General features: G+C 37.7%; 3 protein-coding genes across 3 annotated transcripts; all 3 read right to left on the bottom strand.

Annotated features, from left to right (window-relative positions):
• Positions 1-6: 6 nt before the first annotated feature.
• Positions 7-9,398, bottom strand: rab5c (RAB5C, member RAS oncogene family). The gene is made up of 6 exons (XM_014993339.2): positions 9,283-9,398; positions 3,951-4,320; positions 2,142-2,293; positions 1,924-2,046; positions 1,749-1,842; positions 7-1,405 (listed from the first exon to the last, which is right to left on the bottom strand). The coding sequence occupies exons 2-6, from the start codon at positions 4,114-4,116 to the stop codon at positions 1,278-1,280; spliced, it is 663 nt and encodes a 220-aa protein (XP_014848825.1). The 5' UTR covers positions 4,117-4,320; positions 9,283-9,398; the 3' UTR covers positions 7-1,277.
• A 1,497-nt stretch (positions 9,399-10,895) lies between these two features.
• Positions 10,896-23,906, bottom strand: kcnh4a (potassium voltage-gated channel, subfamily H (eag-related), member 4a). The gene is made up of 15 exons (XM_088007680.1): positions 22,788-23,906; positions 19,368-19,601; positions 19,118-19,249; positions 18,838-18,980; positions 18,365-18,617; positions 17,772-17,929; positions 17,064-17,271; positions 16,595-16,789; positions 16,314-16,513; positions 15,114-15,363; positions 14,799-15,013; positions 12,897-13,249; positions 12,736-12,815; positions 12,395-12,471; positions 10,896-11,812 (listed from the first exon to the last, which is right to left on the bottom strand). Exons 1-15 carry the CDS (start codon positions 22,861-22,863, stop codon positions 10,988-10,990), a joined length of 3,399 nt encoding a protein of 1,132 aa, XP_087863806.1. The 5' UTR covers positions 22,864-23,906; the 3' UTR covers positions 10,896-10,987.
• Positions 23,907-23,971: 65 nt separating this feature from the next.
• On the bottom strand, positions 23,972-25,982 carry hcrt (hypocretin (orexin) neuropeptide precursor). Its single transcript, XM_015009339.2, has 2 exons — positions 25,905-25,982; positions 23,972-24,689 (listed from the first exon to the last, which is right to left on the bottom strand). Exons 1-2 carry the CDS (start codon positions 25,959-25,961, stop codon positions 24,378-24,380), a joined length of 369 nt encoding a protein of 122 aa, XP_014864825.2. The 5' UTR covers positions 25,962-25,982; the 3' UTR covers positions 23,972-24,377.
• Between the last annotated feature and the right edge of the window lie 481 nt (positions 25,983-26,463).

The following is a 26,463-nucleotide window of genomic DNA, read 5'->3' as shown; positions in this document are numbered from 1 at the left end:
AGATGATACCTTCGGCTCTTTTATTTGTAAAATTACATTTTCTTTCCTCCTTCTCTACACATCTTCTCTACCCGATACCCACTTTACAGCAGCGAGCGCTGTTCTGGTGCAAGTTCTTCTGTGCAAGATGGTGATGCCACAGCAGGATGACAAGATAACTCAAACTCAAGCCCTCCTTGAAATGAAAGAAGCAGAGGATAACATCTCAATTCACAAAGCTGATGAGACAGAACCAGTGCATTTAATACCATGAATCTCCAGAGGAAAAAAAAAATTAAGACATAAAAAATAAAGTTGACAGAATACAAACAGATTGTGTTTTTTTTGTTTGTTTTTTTTTACAGTAACTACAGATTGATTACAAACTTCAAAAGTCTGTTACAAATACAGAAATATGTTTTAAATGCAGTTGTGATTTTGGTCAAGAAAAAAAAAAGAATCTTTACACATCTCCCATTTTACACTGATAATTCAGGAACATTACATTAATGCTAAAATTACATACGGGTGAAATTGTTAATAAAGTTGCATTTACTGTATATGTTTGGATAACATAGATAAATGATTGTAAAACCTTAAGATAGGTTTCAAAATCATACTGACCAGTCTGTGCCAAAAGAAAAAAAAAACTAATAGATAATCAATCTACACACCTCAGCTCTATAAGAAATCTGCCCATTTGTTCTCTCTTGGTGAAAACCTCCTGATCCAATTCCTTAAGACTCCATATGCACCCTGCTTTTAACATAAGACCATGATGGAAACATTTATGGTGCACTTGTAAAGTGAGTCCAAGTTGTGCAACAACAGGGTTATCAAACCTACACATTTTCCTTCCTGTTCCATTAATTCGATTTCCTCTATACAAACACAGAACAGTGGACAAGATGCCTCTCTTAGGAGAAATTGTTAATGACTTCTGTTTGTTTTCCTTCCATGAATGGGATGGTTTTTTTTTTTCCCCAATCCAAGGTGATGTCATGTGTCCATCAAAAGAAAGGTCATGGAATGGCGAGTCCAGGGGTGAAAAAACACGATTCTGTGAATAAGCCTGTAGGTTGATTTCTTGGTATTTTTGGCAGGTTCATCAAGCTGGAACCATCAGTGGGGATCTGGCAATCAACTGGCCAGTATGCTCATTTTGTCAAACAGTTAGTTGGTGCTGAGAGGATAAGTTGGTCTTTTGGTGGTTTGGTTGGACCAACGGGGGCGTCGTTTTACAGCTGGGTAATATCTGGTGTTGTTGATCGGCTGGATCAGCTGATTTATTGAGTTAGTTAGTTTCCACCCCCACAGCACTGGCCGCTTCTGCCCTGTGGAGCGGTTTCCTGCAGGTCCACGCCACCTCTGGCCCGTCCGCCTGGTCCCGCTCCGCCCTGAGGCTCGTTCTTTGGAAGTTTCTTGGCTGTTGCAGAGAATAAAGATAATCGGTCAATCTCCGGCTTAAAGTATTGCGACAATGGATTCTACCAATAATTATCTACCAATGAACCTAAAAAAACATGTGACAAATGACCAAAATTTTAAGTAGAATCACATTTATTAAAACTAAGATTAAATATATATTGAAAGAAAAAACAGAAAACTTTTACACTGAAATGTCTATGATAGAAGGCTCCAATACTTTTTTTCAGTCAAAAGCAAAATTTATTTAAGTGCATTTACAGTGTTACTAGGAGGTGCCAATTTATTCTCAGCCTGTATAAATCATTCATGAATTAATAGTTGGACTTCTGAGAAACACTCACCTATAGCCATAAAAATCTCATTAACATTCATTGCGGTCTTGGCTGAAGTTTCCATGAAGAGCAAGCTGTTGTCGTCTGCATATGCTTGTGCTTCCTACAGGACCAAAGCAAACATCTCAGGGCATTTTGACCTTGAAAATTAATCTGTAGGAGATTCTGTATTTATTCCCCTTACCTGGAAATCTACGGCTCTCTTACTGGCCAGGTCGGCTTTGTTTCCTGCCAGTGCAATAACGATGTTGGGGCTGGCTTGTCGCTGCAGCTCCTTCACCCAGTTCTTTGCACGTGTGAACGTATCCTTTACAACAGAAAGGTGCAAAATAGTGTGATACCACACTTAAATCTGACTCGATTACTCAAATAGCCGACCAGAGCGTTTTGGTTGTGACTCACTGTGTTGGTGATGTCGAAGACCACAATGGCAGCCTGGGCTCCTCTGTAGTACATAGGCGCCAAGCTGTGATACCGTTCCTGTCCTGCAGTGTCCCAGATCTCAAACTTGACTGTTGTATCATCCAAACATACCGTCTGTGTGAGGAAGGCAGCTAAAAAGATAATTAGAAAAATAATTAACGGGTTTATAAAAAAAAAAAATAAAAAAAAGTATATTTGACTTCTCTTCAGAATAAGTCTTGGTGTCATGATAAAGAAAAAAACACAAGTCACTAAATTGGGACACATTAATAATATGAAATAAATTAACATTCATAATCTGCTGAAAACGCTACAAATCAAAGAAATAAAAAACATAGAAAACAAAAGAAAGCAACTGACTTTACCAGGAGGAAATGTTAGTTTATGAAATGCACACTCACACAATCAGCCATCTCTCACATGACACCTAAAGCTTAGCTCCTTCTTGCATAGTACACATTTTAAAGCTTTGTAATCTTTGACCAGGCATGCCGCTGACCACAAGTTCAAAAGAAAGCAAAAAAGAAAAACAAGAAAAGTGCTGACTCGTTTTATTTTCACCCATTCTTTGGCGAGTATCCTGTTCCTACATTCTTATGCAAGTTGACTCATCAGAACCGGATACAGCAGGGAAGACAGTTAGGGAAAAAGTGACTATGAAATGACTTATTTCATACATGTACAATCTTAAATTTTCACTTGACTGCCCTGAAGATACTGAACATTTATATATACATAAAAAAAAAAACATTTCTAAAACTGCTACCCAGTGAAATGTGTGTTTGTATCTTCTGAAATAGGCAAACATGTGGAAAACCCACAAAAACCTGTGGAACACAACAAAGAAAGGTGGAAAGTTTCCAGTTGTTAATCCAGTTTCAGATGGATTAACATATTTCTGTTCAGCAATTCAATTCGTAACATTCCTCCTTTAATTCAAAGCTCCATTTAACTGGTATTTGCCCTCATTTTGATTTGATGCTACAATCTAGGTCCATTGAAACAGTCAAGAGACGTGTGTCACTTTCTGCAATTTGACCAGTTTTGGTAAAGATGTCTGCCTACTTTGCGTGAAGAGCCTGAAGCCAGTTGAAGTCATCCTTTGGTCTTGGAAGAACTGGTTTTACCAGTCCTTCTCCTGACTAAACCGACAACAAATATGAGCAAGACCTGCCAGAAGTCAGATCACTTCTACTGGCATGGACAAGTCTTCTGCTTCAGGGCTGGAGTCTGATGTTTTAAATCAAGAGTGCACAATCAGTTCAGAACCTTAACACCCACATGGATGTTTGACGCAAACCAAATAACTTCATGTGCAGAAATATTTCATTAGAAGTCTACCAGCTTTTTGCGCCTTTTAGATAGCCCAGATGACTTTTAAATAACTTCTGTATACCATCAGCTGGTGGAAGAATGCAGCACAAAAAAAACAGTGAAACTGAGAAAGAAAAACAAGGATTTCAATGTTTTTTTTCCCCCCATATGCAGTTGTGAAAAGTTACAGTTTAATTTATTAACTTTCCATTTATTATCTTAGAAATCTAAGATAATCTAGCTAATCTAGTTTTAGTCACACTTTATTCCGTGCTTTGTAATTTAAAGGATAAAAGTGAGAATTTCTGAAATCTGAAGGCCTTTTTATGTTGATTTGTATTTGGAATATGCCATGTATCTATAAATTACTACATCATCAGAACTCACTGATACTACAGATTACAAATACAGTGCTTTAAACAAAAATGCATGTTTACCTGCATGGAAAACATACAGAAATCCTGGACTCCTTACCTCCGATGGTGCTCTCTTGGTACTCGTGAAACTGGCCCTTGACGAAGCGCAGCACCAGGCTGGACTTTCCAACTGCCGATTCTCCCAGTAGCACTAGTTTGAACTGACAGATCTTGTTGCTAGCAGCGGTGCCGTTGGTCCGTGCTGGTCCACCTCGCCCTGCCATATTGTAGCGTTGGAAATTACAAGGAAAGGGAAAAAAAAAAAAAAAAAAAAAAAAAAAGGCAGTGTGTGGGAGGGGTAGGAGAGGATGAATGAGTAAAGGCTTAAGTTTTTTCTGCAGAAGGACGGTGAAGCTGAGGTAAACGCAGGTGGGCTCAGGTCATGCAGGTAGCTTTCCTGGAGGAAGACGACACCTCACTACTGAGAGCTGCAAAAGAAGAGAGAAAAGCATTTAAGTTTATTGAGTTTCTACTAAACAACCACAGTCTCCGAATACAATCAAAATCGAAATCCACCAAAAACAGAAATCATCCTTATGCTTCTGCACCAAAGCTTTGTTGTTGGCTTCAAAAACCTTAAAACTGAAGTTGTTGATGCAAAGCACCACTATCAGACTCATTACCCCGTTTGAGAGTTATTCATTTAGCCTTGTTTAGTATAAACAGGTGCTAAAGGAGAACACTTCATGGCTTATTTGAAATTGTGCCCTTGGTTTTTCTCCCACAGGCTACACTCAGACCATACTACTAAGTTTCTTAAGATGCTACTGCATACGCTAAGGACTGAAACAAGAGGCAAAAATAATCAGTTCAATTACTTAAAGTTAAAATTGTTTGTAAAATAGAAATATTGAGATACTAGTCCTTAATCCATATCATGCAACATATATACAGACATGAATAAGTGGTGAAGGTACTTGACAAAGGCCAACCTGAATGGTTAATGTAAACAGACCTATTAACCAAAAGCTGCAGTGCCCTAATCCAGCTGGTTACCTTGGTTATCTGCAGAACATGCAAAGAAGCAGAGCATGAACTGCAACACTCATTAATGCACCCGGTTCTGGCATGTCATAACAAAACAGCTGTCTAATAACAGGCCCTCAGTCTATTGCATGCAAATAAAATACAAAATGTGCAACATTAAGCAACCAACAGCTCAGTTGGTTGCTTATCTATGTTAACTAAAGTGCTGCCAGTTAACCTAGAAGCTGATCAAACTGTGGCCTAGTCAGACAGGTGACCAGGATTAATTTAGTTTCTGCATAATTTTGATGAATTATACAGAAACATAATGATAAAATGTTTTTTTCTCTCTAAAGATGGCCCTCATCTAAACCAGCTGAGCCAAAATAACCATAAACGACTTCCTGTTGGTAGAGGTTTACCATTGGTTGCTAAAGTGCATCCAAAGAGTCCCACATAAACAAAAAGGTGTATATTAATTAAAATCCCATAGACATTTGGCAACAAGGCCTTCTGATAGATTTCATGTATTCAGTCAGTTAAGATGAACATAAATCCCAAAATTCAACTTAAGATTTTAAAATATCCCATTTCAATATCCACATGTGTTTTGTTGCAAAGACTGAGCAACTCTAAAACTATTCATTGTTTGACTTGTTGTAGTCAAGAGTCAAAAAAGGGGAACTCAAATGGAGGCAGAAGTAAGCCACAGCAATACATTTGATTCATTGTAATTCAGTATTTATAAACCACAGACTTTTTTGACTACTGCATACTTACATACCAGCGCATTTCGCTTCATGTTTGCCAGACATGACAGTCTTAAAACTTCACCAAATCTATTTTTTTTTTCAGCTGGATGACGAACATTAGGTCAGTCAGCTTCTGCTCCGTCAAAGGACAGGAAACAACTCAGCTAAAAGCAGGAAGTGAAGATTGCAGAACACTTAACTGCTGAACACAATAAATCCAGCAGTCTAACACAGACAGTTTGACGCTGAATTCTTACACCGAGTATGAAGGATAGACATTTGCTGGTAGAGTTTGGTAATGTACTGAAAGGAAGAAATAGGTGCGGACAGTTTTTTTTTTTTTAAAGAAGCAGGGCTTTTCCCCGGCATGCAGCTGAACTCATTCTTAATCTTTAGCATGTGACTGCAGATCACAGCTTTGTCCATAAAATATTCAGGACTTGCATGTTTTATTTGACAGTGCAGCAACCATGTTCTACTAATGTGTTAGCATTAAAACATCAGTAAGCTGCACTACTCCTTTTTCAAAAAAACTGCAACTTTTACATATCTTGCAGATGCTAACAGTGTTGTGAAGGTACCTGGCAGACAAGTATGCAATTTCACAGCACATCAAAAGGAAAACAAACAAACAAACAAAAAAATCAAGAAGGCGCTCTGCTCACCTGGACAAACAAAGGTCAGTCTGTACTTGTGTGCTCGCAAGCAGCTGATGACAACTCGCCTGCATTCCTCGCTTAAGGAATCAGTGGTAATAACTGAAATACCGCCAAGATTTTTTGTAACACTTGTACCTTAATCATGCATTATGAGAGAGGGAATCTCTAAAGTGCACTCAGAACCTTGATAATGAAATGGGATAGAGAGCGAAAAAAAAAGCAGGACATGGTCAGGGGAAAGGGGAGGAAGAAGCAGCAGCAGCAGTCACAAGAGCCTGTTAAATATTCATCATGGCCTCCTGTTTGCTCTGCACCCAGCGTGATGTCCAAGACACTAACAGGGACTGCACTACGTTTAATGCAAAATATGGCAGTGTGTGCAAACTTTAAATATGTGCATGGAAATTAAGTACTATAACTAAAAAGCATTTTTGTTCCTCAGGAAAATATGAACCTTCCTGCATTGTTAATAAAATAAAATAATAATAATAATACAAAAGAAACAGTTAATGACGCTGATGTACCCCAAGGTTCAACATCAAGTTCTCAACTTGTTTTGTTTTTATATAAATATAAAAATACAAAGTTTGTCCATTTCATATCATTGTCTGACTTATAACTCTCATCTATTTAGACTTTCTACAAATAAAAGAAAAAAATTCAAACTTATAATCAATGAAGAAAACAAACTACATTCTTTACCTGTCCTTACTTTTCATCAACTCAATCCCAGAGCAAAATTTTACATTAACCTTGCCTTTAATTGCGCTAAACGTAATGCATATCTGAAAGTGAAAATATTGGCAAATTGGTATGTTTATCTAGACGGCTCCTCAGGTCTTAATAGTATAATAAGCAAACGGTACAAGTTTTATGAAGGCAACCAGAGACGAATGTTGTGAAAAAGGGTGGGGTCACAGAACAGCTGGTTGTATCTGACATAAAGGCTGCACCACAGGTCTCCCTTTGTTCCCTATACCAAGTAACCATCCAGTCTTGGCTAAGGCAGTTTCAAATATACAGTCAGCAAGATTTCAAGTTCTACACACTGAAGTCAGATGCATTTGTTAAAACGGTAAAGATACACAGGCAGATTATCGCCTAGAATCTACAATGAAATGACAAATTCTTTTCATAAAAGGTTGTTCAAACGGTGTCTCAAGTCAAAAATTTGTTTGAAAGTTTAAATATAAATGCACTGATGTAACACAGGACAAGCAAACAAGATAGTAATCACTTTAAAGGCCAATAGGAAATCACAGGAACTTCCCTTTCTTGTGACGTCTCTTAGACACTGGGTAACCAAACAGAGAAGTCAGAAGCCCAATCACCATCTTGTCATTTAGTTGAATGTTTCAAGGAAACTGAAAAAACAACATTCCTTTCTAGTAAGTAGACTGAATTACTGCTCACCTCTTCAGATTAGTGGGCCTTGAAATGTCTAGGTTGCTCTTCTAGATTCTTTCTATGCATCAGAAGCTAAACTATTAAGTACTTATTCCTAGCATCAAAACTCAAATTGTTTTTATTCCAAATAATGACGGCACAAAACACAAAGATTGACACACTTGATTAGAAATGCAAACCCTTGTTTCCATTTTAGGTGTTGTGACCTTTGAACTTTATACAATACACAGCAAACTTTGGAAAACAAACTTAAGCATACTCTTTTAAAAAAAGGAAAACATAACTTTTATCAGGGCTGATTTGCCAAAACGTATTGCCGCTTTATGAGGCCAAGGTCCAAACACCATAAACACCAGAACAGCCCATGCACATGGCTGGTTATCCCTTTCTGTCTCAAAGGTCCAAACTCTGCTCCTGTTATTAAGTCATAAACAGGAGGTACATGTGATTTAATGTGCTGTTAAATGTAAGCAGACACACGTGTAGATAGATAACTTTAGCAATATAACGGAGAGAAGTGCAACATAACACCTGTCAACGGTAATGACACTTTATGAGATGACATTTAAAGGTATTTATGATTGGAGTGAAGTTTGTAAGGCAAAATTAAATGTTAGGTTACAAAAATAAGCAAATTTAATAAAATGGACGTGGAAGGAGTTTCCTAGCTGTATGAGCATTTGAAGAAAGCAGATTGCTTACGAATCCGTCAGTTAAACTGCTGAGTCTCTCAGATAAAAACAGTTATCAAGTACTTAACCGTCTCCATAAACAGTGTTTGTTGTAGTCGAAACAAATGAGGTCTAAATACACATCCGGAGCACATGAAATGATTCAAGTTTCTAATGTTTCCAAGTTAGCAAAACTTCTTTCTGGTTGTGGTTAGCTTTAGCACAACAGCTAACACAGGCTGAGCGACATTAGCAGATAAATAAACGACCAAGTATCCAACAAAGGCCTTAAAATGTGGTATTTTAAGGTCCGACTGTGAACAAGAATATTGTCAGCAATAAACATCTGACTAAATGCCTGAAACAAACTCCAACTGTTAATCTTTCCTCTTCGCCTAGCATTTTAGCACTAGCTTAGTGGCGTAAACGACAGCAAAATATAAATGCTAAGCAACTGAAAAGGAAACTTTGTTTAACGTGTTAAATGCGACGACTAAATGCGTTTCTGGAGAGAAAAAAAAGTACTAATTGGTTAACTTCTGATAGCATTGTTAGCAGCTGTGTCAAAAACGTCATTAAAACAACTTTCATTTTCTCGGCCGCACGTCGTCAGCTGTTTCACGCTGTCCGAAAGAAACTTGGGGTCTTTCTAACTGTGTCTCTTCCGGAATTGAAACCATATCAAAACCCTGTCAAGCAGCAGTTGTTATTTGGCTTTGAAACGTTGTTTCTCAATTTTCCGTCTCTTACAGCCCGAAGCTCATAGCTTCACTCGATCCACACTAATGGACATTTAGGCTGAGCTCGGACTTGGCACATCGGTTCGGTTAAATTGTACCAAATAAGGCTAAACAGCTTTTCAATAACATAGAGTGGACATTCTTTAAGGGTTCCCCCTCCTAACATGTTCGATCATATTAGGCAGCTCGACTTACATGACTTTTTCTTCTTTCGTTAGCCTCATCGGCAGTGGTTGTCTTCTGCTTCGTGGGGTCTGGCCTTCCCTTCCGCTAAGCGATTTTTTCCGGGAACCTCCCACTGTTTTTGTCAGTGCCTGTCTGACCAATGACAACGTCAGCCTGCATAAACTATCAGATTCAGAACACCGGTTAAGTTTCAAAGCTTGAAGCTAAATGTGTACAGTTCTTTTCAGAGGGTAGAAATAAGTTTGAAAGTGTTGCACATTGATTAAAAGATACTTTCTGCTATCCCCGTCTATGTTACTTTTTCACAGCAGAGAATTTCGTATTAATTAGCATATGATGACAAAAGGTTACACCAGAGAAATTTAGGAACGATAAACAGTGAACATTAAAGAAGTGAGTGTATCATTAAATAGTTCATTTATTTCATCCAGTTCAAATAAAGTGGTCATTTCTGTTTATTTGAAACCCAAAGAGAAACAAAAACGTCAAAATATGTCTAAACAACCAAAATGTAATAAAATTACCATGCGTTTTTAGATGTGAAGACTTTTTCAAGAATTCTTTTCATGTTTTAGTCCTGAATCGTCTCTTTTAGAATGAACTAATTGCAATCAGTAAAAACCAAGAGTCATCAAATACAGCTGTTTTTTCTGTTTCTTTTGTTTACAGAAGATTAAGATTGTTAAAGGTTCCTAACTCCACTTGCAATAGGTTATATTTGGTGATACCTATAGAATCACTAAATAAATCACTAGATAACTTCATCATAATTAATGTGATTGCTGTGATATAGATATTTTGACAATAAATTGCAGTGTTCCTCATTGTAGTATGGCTAGAATTATTTAAGCATAATTTATTTACTAGTTCCCTTCAGATTGGACTGAAATTAAAAATTGAGAATGTAAAGGGCTTCAGCCTTCTTTTTCTTTATTTTTTATTTTTTTAGATTTTTGACCTATTTTTAATAGCTCTATCTTAGAGCATTTTATTGAGGTTTAGTCAAGGATTTTGATCAATTTGTTGCTAATTTCTAGCTATGTTGTTGGCAGTGTGATTGTCCATTTCATGTGGGTCCATCTGCTGTAAAGATCTGCTATTATAGGAGAACTTGATCATTTTATCAGATGAATTTCATAAATAAGGCCTTGTTGCTTGCTTACCACTAAAATCAACCCAAAGCAACACATGTGTACTTGGCTTTACCCTCAACTGTATTGACATTGTCATGGAAACTTTCTTTTTTACATAAAAGCAAAACTTATGAGAAACAAACAACACGGTTTCCTATCAAATCTGTTTTTCCTGCTCAGTCATGAATTATAGTCTGTGCATTTTGTTTCTGTGACCACATAGTGGCGCTACATCTCTTTATCTAGCATTATTTCAAGGACAAATGATGTCAGCTGCTGTGGAAACAGCAAATAAAGCAGCTTTCACTGATGTCTTGCTGTGCAACTAATAAAATAATATTACATTAATTATCTACTAGTACATGTACAGTCTCTGTTGCCATAGTTTTATTGATGTATCTAAATTTTCAGTCTCAAATTTTTAGGCATTACTTTATACATAACTTATAAAGAGTTATTTTACAAATAGATAATATTTGGCTGCAGCAGTTGGTAAATAGCAATTTATTATTTCGGAAAGAACAATCCTTTACCATTTAAACAAACTTGTCATTTTGACAAAGTAACACAAACAGAAGTCATTATCGTTGTGAGTCTTCTGATACATTTTGACTCGCTCCATAATTGTCTGTCCTGTCGTGGTAGAGTGATCCTCCACACTCTCTGTTTGAAATCTGCCCCAGCAAAGAACACACATGGTCCTGCGAGTGAAGGACAAGGCCGGATCCCGCTGGGTCGTTTTGTCTCGTGGAGCTCTGCTGGCTCTTGTTGTGATCTGTGGACAGTGAAGTGCGAGGTCCTGAGGGTGTCAGAGAGCTGAAGGTTGTGCGATACCGTGCCTGTCCAGTGGGATTGCTCAGAGAATGAACTGGCGTCTGGGGATTGGTGAGGCTTTGTGAGTTGGTTAAAAAATTCAATGTAGGATGAGAGTGTCCACAATTTACTGGATTAGTGTTATTTTTAATAGGACTAGATGTATTGTAGACGCCTCGCTGGCTTTGACAAATCTCTGGAAAGGTGCTGGGGTCTGAATCAATGCCGAGGAGGGATACAATTCTGTGATTGTAAAGGGAGCTTGGGGTGGCTCTGGGTGTTTGAAATGGACTGTACTGACCCTGCAGCCCATCAGCTGTTTTTCTATCTCTATCAGAGCAGCATAGGTGCAAAGAGGCAGACACAGAGCTTGATGAATGCAGCAAAGTGGGAGTCCTGTTGTGGGGCCGTAACCCACTGCAGTCCTGTGCATTTCCAGATGAATCTAAAGGGATACGAGGCTGCCAGTCTTTACAACTTGTTACACCAGGAGGAGAGACATGATGAAGCATAGGCATATTTGACTGCAGAAAATGCATCATGTCATGGAGCTCCTTAGTCAGGTTGGAGACTTCTTCATTTAAGTTGTTCACCTGCGAGAAGAAAATAAAAGTTAAAGTCTCAGATGTTGATTAAAGCCCCATAAAACTATCATGCTAACTGAAAACTAATTTAAAGCTTTTTTTCCCCCATGAGTTCCCTTTATAAAGCTCCACCAATCATCCAGTAGGTGTAGGACTGAAACGCCAGCATGATGCTGTCACCATCATGTTTCCTTGCATTAATAGCGTGTTTCAAGTGATGTGTGATATTCATTGTCCACCACACAGGTCTCAGATCAAAACAAATTGCAGGATATATGTTGCACAATTTTATTTTCAGAAAATGTGATTATTGTAACGGTATTTATACAAGTCTCTTAAAAAAATCAATAAGGCCGCTGCAGCTTACTCAAAACCCTAAAATGTACGAAATGTTGGCAGTATTGTTTTCCTGAAAACAATATTGTTCATTGAAACTCACCCATGAAGGCCAAAGATAGTTTTATTATTACATTCATGTAATTTATTTTTTTTCTTTTGGATTATTGATATGTATAAATATCCCATATAACTTTTGATCAGGATAAAGTATTGCATTTATAGGGGGAAACAAGATTTATGTTTGAATCTCACCTCTTTATTTAATTTGGTCATGTTCTGTTTCACTTCTTCTGTCTCAATTAGAAGGTTAGCATTCATCTGTAACTCATCTAAAACACATTAAAAAGAAAACAGAGTTAATGTGATAACATTGTCTATGATGCTTACTAGGTAACATAAGCTAAACATGTTAATTAATTACCTAACATGAACTAAGCAGTTTATGTATTAGAGAAAAAAAAATCAAAACAAGAAATGAAATATGTAAATTGTCTTACATCTTATGTAAATTCAGTTGATGAAGAATTTCAAGCATTTTTTTTCCATTAACTTAAAAAAAATGGTCAACATCTTTAAAAAAAAAAAAACATTACCTGACATACTAATCCTTGTCTTATCCTGCTCTATGTTGAACTGAAATGTGTGACTGTTGTCCTCAATCCCATCCACGACCCTGACAATGAAACAAATGAATATCACATCAATGTAAAAAGAGCAAATGCAAGCAAGAGAAAAACAAGGTGGAAAAAGTCACCTGGGGCTCAGGTTAAGAGGACTAACACAAGGGAAGGATGGAAGCAGTAGCTTGGATGACTGATGACTTAAATCGGATTCGTTTTTCAGACTGACAGAAGGTGACAGAGTGAGATCCTCATTGGCAAAGGACTGAGGAGAGATGCAATAGCCTTGGCGTTGAGAAACAGGTGACCGACATGGGTGGAGCGTTTGGATGTGTTGGAGCTCCTGTCCTAAAGTGCTGAGACGGGAAAACTGAAGAGTACCTCCAGAACCCTGTACTCTGCTCTGCCACAAATGGTTCGTGTCATCTGGAAGTTCCTCATTTGCTTCAGTGAAGTTGGGTAGTTTGTGATCCAAAGAGACGTGATGCTGGAAGAGAGATTGAAAGTCAATGAAGTTAATTCCAAAGTTGTTTGAGAACATGACATGTTCTTTATGTTATTACGTTATCAACATGTTAACATGTTATGTTATCAACATTACATGTGACAATGTAATAGAATTACACATTTTATTAATGTGCTATGAGATATAGAACACATTACATTTTGCTGTTGAACTTACTGTGTGTGTCCATTTGGCAAACATAAACTAAAGCATGAGTCTAAAATATTTAAAACACCCACATAAAATGATTATATCTGGTAGCTTCATTGTGATAAAATGTTACTTTATTTTTCTCTCTCTCTGGCCTCTGAAAGGTTGCATACATAACAAAGCATATGTGTATTTTTATTTACCTACGGACAGTGGTAGTCATACACTGTATTAATGTGCCTTGTGTTTTTTTAGTTTAATAAAAGAAACACCTGACTCAGCTCTGTCTAAGTAAAGAGGAGACATAATAGCTGAACACGTACCAAAGACTGCCTGGGAGTCCATGTAAATCTCTTTACTGCCTGCAGATAGACAAAAAAAACAACAAACAAACATTTTTCCATAATTTTTAAAGTGTGATTATGCACAGTGAATATGTACACTCACCAATCACATTATTAGGCACAGCTTTTCAGTTGGTTGTTAATATAAACAGTGAATCAGCCAATCATAAACAAGCCAATCATTCCAATTAGGCTTTTAGAAGTTGTAGAAAAGACTTACTGAGCTTCAGTGGAAGTAATTTGGACCCATTTGGACCTCATAGTGGAAAATTGTTTAAATACCAGAGCCCTCCCAAATATTGTTGTGATGCATTCTTCATCCCACATGACAATATTGAATCCATCTTTTGGTGGCTACTTCTTGCAGAAAAAGTAGCCTCCATGTCACCAAACTCAACTCATCCCCTCATGGTTTCTTGGTTACTGTACCAAGAAACCATGCACAGTGAATATGTACACTCACCAATCACATTATTAGGCACAGCTTTTCAGTTGGTTGTTAATATAAACAGTGAATCAGCCAATCATAAACAAGCCAATCATTCCAATTAGGCTTTTAGAAGTTGTAGAAAAGACTTACTGAGCTTCAGTGGAAGTAATTTGGACCCATTTGGACCTCATAGTGGAAAATTGTTTAAATACCAGAGCCCTCCCAAATATTGTTGTGATGCATTCTTCATCCCACATGACAATATTGAATCCATCTTTTGGTGGCTACTTCTTGCAGAAAAAGTAGCCTCCATGTCACCAAACTCAACTCATCCCCTCATGGTTTCTTGGTTACTGTACCATGATGATCTCTACTGCTGCCACATCTTAATCCATCAGAGCACCTTTGAGAGATGGTGGAACAACAGATTCACATCACAGACACCTTCCTAGTGCTCGGTTGGGCCCCCCATTTGTCTTCAGATCTGCCTTTTTTTAAGCATATGTTCAACAAGCTGTATCTAGTGAAGTAGCCAGCTAATTTCTTTTATAAGGTCAGTAAAATTGTTCAGATTAATTCTGTGGTACCATAAAATTATAAGTCTTACATGAGGCTCACTGCCCTCTCTGAGGTTGTAGGTAAGGTTGTGGTGGATGTCAGAGCTGAAGCGACTGCCGTACTCCGGATACAGCCTGAGGACCTCTCTTAAAGCCTTGACACTGATGTACTGCAAGTCACAGTAGGTGAGCGCCTTCACGTCTGCATTTGTCTTGATCACCTGATCATGCTCTGGCAGGTCAGCCCCTATCAGGTCACCTTTGCCTGTAGCGATAGTCAGAGAGAGGAGTTGCCAAAAGATGCTACTACTAGATGAAGATGTGAGTCAACAGCTAGAAGTGTTTCACACTTTGTGCACACTCACCCAGAATAGCTTGGACCATATCATCTTTCAAGACTTCAAGGGAACCGGAACAGACAAAATAATCGGCATGCAGGGCATCTCCATGGCGGATGAGGTACTCCCCTGGTGCACAGAAGGAAGTCTTGATGTGCAGGGAGAGAGAGCGCAGACACCCTCTGCTGGCTCTCTCAAACACAGGCAGCTGCAGGATGTCTTTGTTCAGATGCATGGCGATATCTGCTCGCAGTTCATCTGGGAAGTCATGAAGCAGCTGAGAGCGAATGAGAGAAAGAAAAAAGAGACTTTTGTTATAAGTAAATCAGCATTCTGCAGTTCAACCTCAGAAATTAAGTTACTGACTTTAAGTTTTACTGTAAGCATATTGTTTTGATATACACGATTTTAGCCAAGGACCAACATGAGCAAACAAGAAGGAAGTAAACAAAGATAACCTTAAAAAATGTGCAAATTTGTAATGGCTTCCCAATATCAACGCATTTACAAATGAATTTTAAAACTCTATAGCGTGTTTTGGTTGCTTTTAGTAGCTCATGCAATTTTATGAGCTACTAATAAAATAATATTTTACTAAGGTTCTTTTTTGAAATCTTCAAAAAATAACTTTGTATTATTAAATATTTTAGACAACAGCCAACCTCTACTCAATCAACTTTGAAAAATGTATGTCTTTTGATTTTTAAATGCAGCAAACCAGGTTTTAGAGGTTGCTGCACTTTCATGATGTATCAAGCTGATACGAAAATACATCCTGTTAAAACCAGTGGCTGCATCTATTGCTTTCAACTCTGAATTAATTATTAAGAGAGGTGATGGTGGGTGTGTTAATGAGTATTCTCCCCATTTCAGCTCTGGCAACTTCTTCAAAATGGATTCTAACATTGTCATTGAAATTCTGACATCTACTCAAGGGAATGGAATAAGACTTCAGAGAATATAAAATAAAATGTCCCACATTTAAAAGGATAGTATGTCTGAAAGGAGAAACACCCACAGAGAATTTATTGTTCTGATTGATATGCCTCAAATGCCTTGATATGCCTTAATTTGTGTTTCAATTACTGAACAAAAATGAACAAGTTCTTTCATAAAAAATACATACAAGATCTAATTACGAGCACAATGTTAATTTTACTAATAAGTCTTGTACCCTAGAAGAATTAATAAAAAGATAGATTTTTTTCCCCTTTGTTCCTCGCTTACCTCATTTGTGTTTATGCCATTGTTGACTGACCATGTGGCTTGAAAATACTCCAGCATTCTCTGCTTCAGCTGCTGAGGGAGTCGATGCACACGGATGAAGTCTTTGAGGTCCTTCATGCGGGTGTGGTAGAGCGAGCGCCGTGAGTACATGCGCTGGATAATGGCTGTTACGTTACCAAAGACCACCGCGTGCATCAGAGCTGACGATGGATGAAACAGTAAAGGTGCGCTTAGAAAATTTAACCCATATGGAAAATTTCTGTTCATGGTTTTAAACTCACCACCAATCAGCATAATACAAATGGAGAAGATTTTCTCTGCATCCGTGTTGGCACACACATTGCCAAAACCAACGCTGGTGAGGCTACTGAGAGTAAAGTAGAGGGAGGCAATGTAGGCGCTGGGGATGGAGGGTCCACCTATGGTTCTGTTGATGTATGGTGTCTCCAGACGCTTACCCAAATCCTGAAGCCACCCTGATGGTATGGGTACATATTGTTATTCACTCAGGAGGAAGAAAATAAAGTGTAACACAAACATTGTTCATGTTCTATTGATTTATTGTGCTTTAGCGGACAGATATTTCTGCTTTGCGAATTGGTCAAATTGGACATTCTGTGACCTAGACTTCCTCTTGGCTAAGGAGGAAAGTCAGAGGCTTTAAAGCATTAAGTCACGACTCAAGATGTTCAAACAAAAACAAGAAGTATCTTCTGACTAAAGGAGACTATCATGAGTAGCTGAACTCACCTATATCCCAGGTAACAGGATCACTACTTTCAATCTCCTTGCGTCCAATGATGTACCAGATGCAGGCCATCCAGTGAGCCAGCAGGGCAAACACAGACATGAGCAGTGTAAGGACCACTGCGCTGTACTGGGAGTAGCGATCCAGTTTTTGCAAGAGCCGAAGCAAGCGCAGCAGACGAACCGTCTTTAGAAGGTGCACCAGTGAGGTCTGGATGTGGGAAAACAAAACACGCATTAAAAGGTTCTACATTTTTCTGCTTTTCTATGTTTTAAGCTAAACAGATGATTTTGTTTGTTAGAAACTGGAAAGTTAACGAGAACTTAAAACAGTGGGAAAAAGAAGAGTACCAAGAAAAATGGGCAAAATTTGAGGTATGGAAGTGGACAAACTTGTTGGCACTTGTCTTTTCTGGCTTAACAATGCCAGAAAAATTCATTTCATGTCTGACTATTACTGACACAAACACCCAAAATTTGCTTATCTGTGCTGTGACTTTAACTTGGTCACATGAATTTTAGATTGTGTTTTTGTGCAAAGGAGAGTGAATGACCCATCTCACTTTTCAAACATTTTCAGTGTGAGATTATGATGCAGACATAAAATAGTGCTATATTTTAAAACTTTACCAGGTATACCGAAAAAGAAACTAGCCAAAAAATATTAAACAAAGAAACATGACATTCTTTGCATTATCATGACCGTCTTACCACTGAGATGTTGAAAGCATAGAGAAGGTCAAATGGCAGGGCCGCAATCAAATCCACAAAGAACCAGGTAGTGAAGTAATGTAGGCAGATGGATCGGGTGTCATACACAACCTGACCCGACTGGCTGACGTATGTGGTGCGAAAATTCAGAATAATATCTGCAAAGATTCAGAAACATAACATGAAACAGAGAGAAAATGCACAATGATTGAAAACTTGCTCCAGAGACTTTCAGGGAAATGCACGAGGTAGCGGGTGAGCTAATTTTCTACGACTGTCTCTTTAAAGACAAACTTGTCGAGAGGTTGTGTGACAGACGTGTTATGGCACTTCCATTGGAGAAGAACTGGGACGAAGTGAGAAAAATCTAATTATGTTCATAACCTAGGGCAACATTGACACTGAGTGGGTGAGAAATGGTGGGAGGTAGTCACGTGCCAGCCATCACCAAGGTAACAGCTGTAGTTTAAACTTACTGCTCTTGTCTTTTCATAATGTTACTTGGGTTTCAATATGATGGTCAACAGGTTTGAAACGCTTAAACATTTTCTCCACTAAATCCAACATTTGAAGTCAATGCACAGAAATCGTACCAGCTATGAAGAGCATCTCCACCGCTATGTCACTCCATGTGGTGCTACGAGTGACAAGTGAGAGACGATCGCCGCCTTCGCTGTGACTGACAAAGCAGACGTTGAAAGGTACAGTGACAGCGACGTAGAAAGTCGCCAGCAGAATCAGCCAGTCCCACATGGCCTTGAAAATGCTGTAATGCAGCAGAATGAAACGGGACTTCTTCACAGAGGCCACCTTGTACTCAGGTACGGAGGGTTTCTGGAACATGCTCTGAAAATGCCACATGACACGAAATCTTGAACTCCACATCTCTAATACCCTCAATTACACTCAGGTAAATAAAAGTCATTCTATAAAGAGGTTTAATCTGTACTGGGCTCTTGAGGAACAATGAAGAAAGTATTCAGAGCAACATTAAAATGTGCATTTATTTTCTTGGTCTCTGGTTGTTTTCCATCATGTGGGAGTTGAGACAGAGTTTTGAACTCACATCGGTCAGTTTCCTCTTGCCTCTCTTTGTGAACAGGCTACTCAGGTGGTGCAGAACACTTCTCCACCTGTCTTGAGCCTGAATAAAATATGATCGACTGCTTTTTCGGTTTTCTTGAGGGTCCTCTGCAAAATCAAAGGCAACTACAAAATTAGCTGTATTAGTCATTTCAATACAGTTTTAGGTAAAATCAAGCCAACGAAAAACCATGTTAACAGTTTTAGAGATCATTTAGAATCACTCAGAAAAGAGCTTTTAGAAGCATGCAGTAAGGACTCACCGTCTTCATGAATGTAGTGATGGCTTTTCCCGTAAGATTCGCTGACATCCTTAAAGGACAGCAGAAACAGAACCACCTCGCCCTTCTCGTTTTTAATTGGAACAATATCCAGGAGACACCAGAACTGATTTCCTTTGAGTACCAAAGAGTTACAGAGAGATATTAGACAAAGACTAAAGTGTTCACTTGATGGCTAAATATAAGTAGATGAACAATGACTTTAGCAGAAGAAACAGTATTTTTTTCTTACCATTTTTCCTGTAAAAGCAGATCTCTCCCTGATATTCCTGCTGACTCTCCAGAGCTTTGTGCACCTGCTCCATTACACCGTCACTGGTCTCTGCCCCATGAAGAAAGGTGCAGGTGCAGGTTTTTTGCATGACCTCCGTCCGAACAAAACCAGTCAGCTCACAAAAACCATCTGAACAATAGACGATCCGGTAATCGTATCGACCCCTGGCATTTCCCAGAAGAAAGTTGCTGTCTGTGAAAAAGTCAAAAAGACAAATAGCAGAGATTAGAGGTTGAAAAACAACATTAGAGCTCAACACAAAGAGGAATTTCACCAATTCCCTCTTTTAAAGCAGCAGCACAAATACTGCCAGACAATTTTGTTTGGAAAAATATCACTGCTAAGACTAGATATCTGCAAGCTGTTCCTAGCTTTATGTTAGGGCAAGCAACTGAACAGCTTGCCATCACAGGCAGACAGAAAAGTAGTTATTTAAAGATCTCATGCAGAAAACACAAAGGATGGATTCTTGTAAGTCTTTGAATTTTTTTTCTCCATTCATATATAACTGTCTTTATTGTGCGATGGCAAATGTAGAATGATGTAGGAATTTATTGTACTTCTCCTGACTGATACCTTTGTACAATAAGATTCTGTAAATTACTGCTCTAGAAGCCACTAATGCAAAGTCTGAACTCAAGAAGATTACATTTTCCTATTTAATTAAATATATTATTCAAAAAATAATATCAGAATAATAATAGTATCAGTATTAATTTTCACTAATTTTTAATTGTTATGCCAAAGATTGCTTTTCTCTACAGCCTAACAATGCGCTAGATAAGCTTGTACTGAAATGTTTGCAAGAGCAATTTTGTACTGATTTAATACACAAGCTGGTGAGTAATATTTGAAAAGCATTGTGGAAGAAATTATTATTGGTAATCTGTTCTTAATTCAATAAAGCACATTAATAGGTACATGTCTCCTTTCTATTTCTGTACAAATAATGAGTAAGGCGTCCGTTTTCAGGTGAGGCTTTGAATATAAGCAAACAGCCTTTTAAAACGTTCTTTGTTTGCTGAAGAAAACTTTTAAACAGTAACGTAGCTCCAAGGACAGCATGGAACACCTGCTGGCTTGAATGTCAGAGAGGAGATTTGTATTCTCCTGCTGAAAACAAAGCAAACAGTTCATTCATCATTCAGTGGCATAATTGTATATGTTTATCTAAGAAATAATACATTAAGGAAGGTAAAAATCTTTCACATATTTCTAATTGGCTGTTCCGTTCAGCGCGCTTGCCTGATTCAATTTGCGTCCCAGAACTAAATTCTTGTAAAATTGCACAATTGTCATATGTTTTCCTTCTCTTCTTGCTCAGAAATCCCCATAGCAACACAAAACCAGAAAGGTCTTTAATTAGGTTTATGACTTCATCTCCACATACTTTAGAGAAAACATCTACACATCTAGCAGCATGCATCCTTTGCATTATTTTACTGTGGAAAAGTAACTTCAAAAACTGTTAATTTGTAATTATCTTCAAATTACTCCTTTGCCTACAGTCAGAAATTGAAAGATTCTTTATATTTTTATTGGTCATGATTAAAGTAAAAAAAAAAAAAAAAAAAAAAAAATATATATATATATATATATATATATATATATATATATATATATATATATATATATATATATATATATATATGCTGATCAGATTAATTAATAATGTTGACAGCAAAAATGCAAAACAGAAATCTGAGTTGTGTTCAACAAAGAGCTTTTCCAATTCTTTAAAATGACGATCTAGGAACACACCTCACGTGTTAACCACTGGCACCAGCCCCTGCAGTCCAGCAAGGATTAAGGTGTGAAAATTATGAAATACAGACTCAGGTCAGGAAAGAGTGTCCATGAAGAGTCCGATATCAATGACAGAAGCTGAAAAAGTTAATCTAAACATCAGTTCTGACTCTATTGAGTGGCTGTTTTCTACATTTTGAGGTGGTGGGTGATCAGATTAATAATTTAGGTGAGTTTCCAGCTTTCAAAAAGGTTCACTGAGCAAGACCTCAGTTGATATCTGATAAGCTCCCCACCACTACATAATTCATTTTAATCAATCTCCCTGGTTTCATAACAGGATCATGTGGATAGTGTCTCCATTCCTGTTTGCTATGAGTTTTCAATGGCTGCTGCTCACATTTCAGTCAAGACAAGTTCAAGACGATTCATGGACTTAGTGGTGTTTGTTGCTGAAGCTCTATCTAATCTAATGAACTGACAGCTGATGCTGAAAACTGACTGTCCCCTTGAAGGGTCACTGTCACAAATTTCTGTTGGTTGGACAAATGCAAGATTATTATGTTACTTGATGGAGATTAACAGGCTTTGTTCAGTCAATCTAAAACAAAGCCTCTACTGGTGAAGGATCTGTATGAAGAAACCACCGTGTTGAACCATGTGAGCCATAAAATGGGAAATGTTCATTATTTCATCCATTTTCCTGAAATTTAACTTGTTAGATTGCGCTGCTGCCACTTATCATGAATCTTTTGTATAGGAGACTTTTAATATGTTATCCTGGCTATACATGTCATGATCCGTAGTTTTCTGTGTTTATTTTTGAGTTATTTCTGTGTTTATTGTTACCCTGTTCCCTGTGAGTCTCTGTCTCTGCGTCTTCCCCGTTGATTGTTTCCCAGGTGTGTCTCGTTCCTTTGATTATCCCTGTGTGTATTTAAACCCACCTGTTGTCTGTGTTCTTCGTTGGATCCTTGTCGTGTGATGCCTGTTTCTCTGTGCTGGTCTCCGTTGTTCTGTGCTATTGATTATCATTAAACTCATCATTATCATCACCTTACCTGGGTCACAGCGTCACTCCTCACCACTACCGCAACCATTTTATGACAATATAAAGGTTTATATTGATATTAAGATTGAATTACCTAACCCAAAAATAAATTAATAAATATCTTTTTAGCGAGTACTGCATGTTTTTTATGTTGGCCTTTTGTTTCTTAAGCATACCTGAAGTGTGAAAGGATACTTATTTTTATCCAGGTGGAAACAACCACAGCATTTTTCACTGATTAAGTTAATGACTGTGCAATTTTTTCATTTTTTTTTTTTTTACAGATTTGTCCAAAATAAATCCTTAAAAAATAATTTCACATTTATGTTATTGGTTTAAAAATAAAGGATTTCACCAGTAACTATACACATTTTGTATGTTAATGTGCTTCACAATCTTTAGCTAACGAAACAAGTATTTCTGCATAGAACAGAAATACTCAGTTCTGCTCTACGCGGAACTGAGTATTTTGTCCCACAAAACTGATTTGGGCTATCAAATGAGCCACTGCGCTATTCTTGATCAGTGTTTGATGAAAAAAAAAAAAAAAAAAGGTAAAACATCTTTTTTAAAGTACTTACGAGTTCCATCGAAGTGATTTGCAATGCTGTCCAAAAAGGTATTCTGTGGAGCAAGGAGGCCCTTCATCACAGGCATCTTTAGCTTTTAAAAGGAGACTTTCAGCTTCTCGTAGTTTGTCACTAATCCATAAAACCTGAAATAAAATCAAAGTGCTGCGCCTTGGTATAAAGTTCTTTTGTTGGATGCAGAAATCAAAAGCAGAGATTTTCAGATAAGCCCGATCTGTTTTGAGAAGATGAGGATAGTTGCTGTTCTCCCAGAGATTTTCTCCCAGAACTGAATCAGGATTTTTCAGGTTCAGCTGCACATTGCTCAGTGTTGTCATATCCTCAACTGTTCTGTCAGTCTCAGCTCCACAAAGCATAGTTCCTGCCATCTGAGTCCCCTCCCATTATGGGAGCCTCAGTCATTTCTCCACTCCACACACCGTGAGCTCAATGCACATCTCTTTCCTTCTCTAAAAAAAAAAAAACCCTGTCTCCTCCTACTTATCTTTCCTCATAGGAGTTAACAGAAATTAGCTTCATTCTCCTTATCTTCCAGCTTTCTCACCTTTACATTGATTTCTGTTACAAGCTCCTCACTGAGGTGTAAAGAGAGACTTCTCAATGCTTTTCTCTTCAGCTCATCAAATAATTGTACTTGTGCAGCGTAAAACCACTAGGTCAGAGCTCCATCTCGAGCTGCTGGTTGCTGTGGATACTCTGAAGCATAGAAAGTAATGAGACTTTTTCTGAGTCCCCACAGGGAATCTTTCCTCCCATGTATTTGACCAGATAGGCTTGCAAAATTAAAGAAAAAAAAAAGCAGTCAGTTCACTTTCTGTAACAGAAATAAATGTTTACAGCTAAAATAATTCATTTTCAGCTAGTTGAAGGATTCTGCAGTCTCTATTACAATTTCTATGGCACACCCACGCACCGCACAGAAAAGCATGGAAACACAGTAGAGTCTATAAGTACATGAACACAGGGAGTACATCCTTGAGAACATTTTTGTAAAAAACTATAGTCTGGCCTACAGTTTCTATGAAATCTACTCTGAAACATGTCTTTGGCCACTACACCTCTGGTTTTATTGTCTCTTTCCTTTTATAGCCCCATGTTGTCTTTAATGTGTTGTTCCTCTTCTTAATCTTCACTCTCTGTCTTTTATATGATCCACAGGAGAAACGAGAGAAAAACAACCTTCTTCTGCAAGGATGAGAAATAATAATAAAAAAAATAAAGATTTCCTGGTATACTCAAAATCGTAGTTTAGTGAATGATAAATAGTCATTTTCTATCAGACTGAATCGTATAAGTGAATGTTGTGAACCAACATATTGACAAGTTCTTTTTTGTTTTCAATACTTTATTAAAGACAATGTCATCAGCTTAAACTTTGAATTATGTCACCACAAATTTCTTAATCTCTATTACATTTTTTTTCCCGAAAAGATGCATTTTAAAGAAAATCATTTGATTGTTATCTCTTTTTTATATATATAAATGTCATTTTCTATAAACATTTTATGAACATTGTTTACACAGGCTAAAGTGTTACAATTGTGTTTTTTTTTTTGTTTTTTTTTGACAGACTCAGTCTGTTTATTGCTCCCTGTCCCTCTCTGCAGTCCTCTTCCCCATAGTCAGTATCCCGGCTGCTTGGTTCTTGCGGCCATGAAGAAGCTGATGGAGTCTGCTCTGCAAATGCAGCTCGTCCTCGTTCCGTTTACCCAGGGTGAGGATCCCAGCGGCTGCGTCTCCTGCGATGGTTCCCCCTGTGCTCTTGTTGCCAGAACGACACAGCAGGACCTGCAGGCGACAGGACCGCGCTGGCTGTCTGCAGCACTCAGACACACTCTGCGCGCTACATCCCAGCTGAGCAAGCAGCAGTATCAACATGAACGCCAGAGTCTTCTGTTAGGGGAAGAAAAGTAGCTTTGGAATGCATTTGTTCAGATAAACATGTCGCTCATACTGAGCATCAATAAGTTTTGTTTAAAATGTTCAGATACTGGTACAGACTGAACAAGAAAATGTTGATCAGTCAGTGTTTTCATCAATTGATGGCATAAGACCACTGCAATGCTGTTTTAGTTTGGGCAATATGACTATGAAATTAGATAACAATAAAACACCACTCTGAGCTGCCGTGTCTCCCAATAACCAGCTGATGAACATAAATACTGTAGTGAATATCAAGTCATGGATGGAAGAGTAGCTAAATTTAAGTTTTACTTATTGGCACAAGCCTTCGGAGAGAGAAACTCACATCTCAAACTTGCAGTTCGGCAATGAATTTTTCACACCAAGTCAAAATAATTAAAAATTAAACAAAAAAAATCTATCTTATCATCTAAAGATCAATCCAAGAGTTCAGCAATCTCTGCTTTAGTTCAAGAGAGATTTTTTTTTTTTTTACAACTGCAGTGCTCTGTTTTCTGAATCTTCCAAGAAAAGCACAGCTCAGCTGCAGGTTTAACCAAATTCATCTGTGAACATGAAGATTTTAAAGACGCTAAACTGCTAAATATGAATTTTTAGGATTGATAATGAAGTTTTATTTTATTGCTACTAATGGCTGAGTTGTAAAACTATTCAGATTCCACCATTCTTCCGATGGTTCTTGTAATTAAAATTAAAGCTGCTGTGAGTCATTTAATAAAACCCTCAAATTTGGAGAAAAGTCTTTCTCAAGACTTGAGACTCCAACCTTTTTAAAAACCAATTAAAGATTTATCTTCTTATTCTTTGCATATGTTTCCTTTTTTGAAATTCTGCATTTTATTTTTATTTTTGCCAGATTGTATCACGTTTATGATTTAATATTCATTATCTGATAGATTTTACTTTTTATTTCTTGATTTAATCATGAATAAAATGCCACTTTGAAATGAAGATATTTGTCTATAAGAGATCTGATGAAGAAATAATAATAATAATACAAAAAAAAACACAAATTAGAAGAATCTGCATTGTCACTTGACAAGAGGACTGACTCACTGTTAAATCATTTCTTCACATTCAGTGGTCATGTTTAAGGTGCTCCACATGAACTAAAGTCTGAATTCTTCAGAGCATCAACATGTAATCACAAAACTTTGTACAAAGGCTTACCCTGAAAGGTCTTACCCTGTTAGGTGTGTCCATCCCAGCAGTGTTGTGGAAGTTGGTGGTGTACCATGTCATCTTCACTCTGGTGTGATGGGGTTATAATCTGATCTTCTTATGTCCCACAGGAGGAAGTCTCTTTTATATTGTTCTACTGTGTCCACATCGTCAGTGCTTTGGGCGTCATTCAGGCCAGCCACAATCAGACAAAAAACCCCACAAATCTTTTATTTCTGCTCATTTAAAGTTTGCTGCCACGCTCGTGACTGTTAATTAGAGCCCTATTAGAGATCATCTCCACAGAGATTTGATGAACTACAGGTATGCCTTTGTGACTGCATAGGGAGGGTTTATTAACACATGCCATTACTATGAGCAGCCAAAGACAGAAACTATTGTGTCCAGTAAAGCAAAAAAAAAAAACAACACAAATACATAAGGAAACTAACAAGCTTTGAAAGGGCATGCTAATGAGCATAGCTCTGTGTGTGCTGTGATTTCTCATAGTAAAGGTCTATAGTGACATCAAAAGCTTCAAAGAGCATCCTCTTGCTTAACTAAAAAAATCCAAACATCCAAA

The sequence above is a fragment of the Poecilia mexicana genome, unplaced genomic scaffold (assembly GCF_051168715.1).
Source record: "Poecilia mexicana isolate PSO_F unplaced genomic scaffold, ASM5116871v1 scaffold_8, whole genome shotgun sequence".
Classification (NCBI taxonomy): Eukaryota; Metazoa; Chordata; class Actinopteri; order Cyprinodontiformes; family Poeciliidae; genus Poecilia; species Poecilia mexicana.
Note: the sequence above shows the minus strand (reverse complement) of the source record. Positions and strands in the feature narration are given on the sequence as shown.

Excerpts from the sequence above, each read along its gene's own strand:
- rab5c (XM_014993339.2), bottom strand. The coding sequence starts at position 4,116 with ATGGCAGGGCGAGGTGGACCAGCACGGACCAACGGCACCGCTGCTAGC. Across the intron at positions 2,047-2,141 it reads TCTTCGACATCACCAACACA|GATACGTTCACACGTGCAAA; the intron begins GTGAGTCACAAC and ends TCTGTTGTAAAG. Across the intron at positions 1,843-1,923 it reads AGAGAGCCGTAGATTTCCAG|GAAGCACAAGCATATGCAGA; the intron begins GTAAGGGGAATA and ends TTGGTCCTGTAG.
- kcnh4a (XM_088007680.1), bottom strand. The coding sequence starts at position 22,863 with ATGCCTGTGATGAAGGGCCTCCTTGCTCCACAGAATACCTTTTTGGAC. Across the intron at positions 19,250-19,367 it reads CTGCTTTTACAGGAAAAATG|GAAATCAGTTCTGGTGTCTC; the intron begins GTAAGAAAAAAA and ends TGGTACTCAAAG. Across the intron at positions 17,272-17,771 it reads ATGCTTTCAACATCTCAGTG|ACCTCACTGGTGCACCTTCT; the intron begins GTAAGACGGTCA and ends TCCCACATCCAG.
- hcrt (XM_015009339.2), bottom strand. The coding sequence starts at position 25,961 with ATGACATGGTACACCACCAACTTCCACAACACTGCTGGGATGGACACA. Across the intron at positions 24,690-25,904 it reads GGATGGACACACCTAACAGG|AAGACTCTGGCGTTCATGTT; the intron begins GTAAGACCTTTC and ends TTCCCCTAACAG.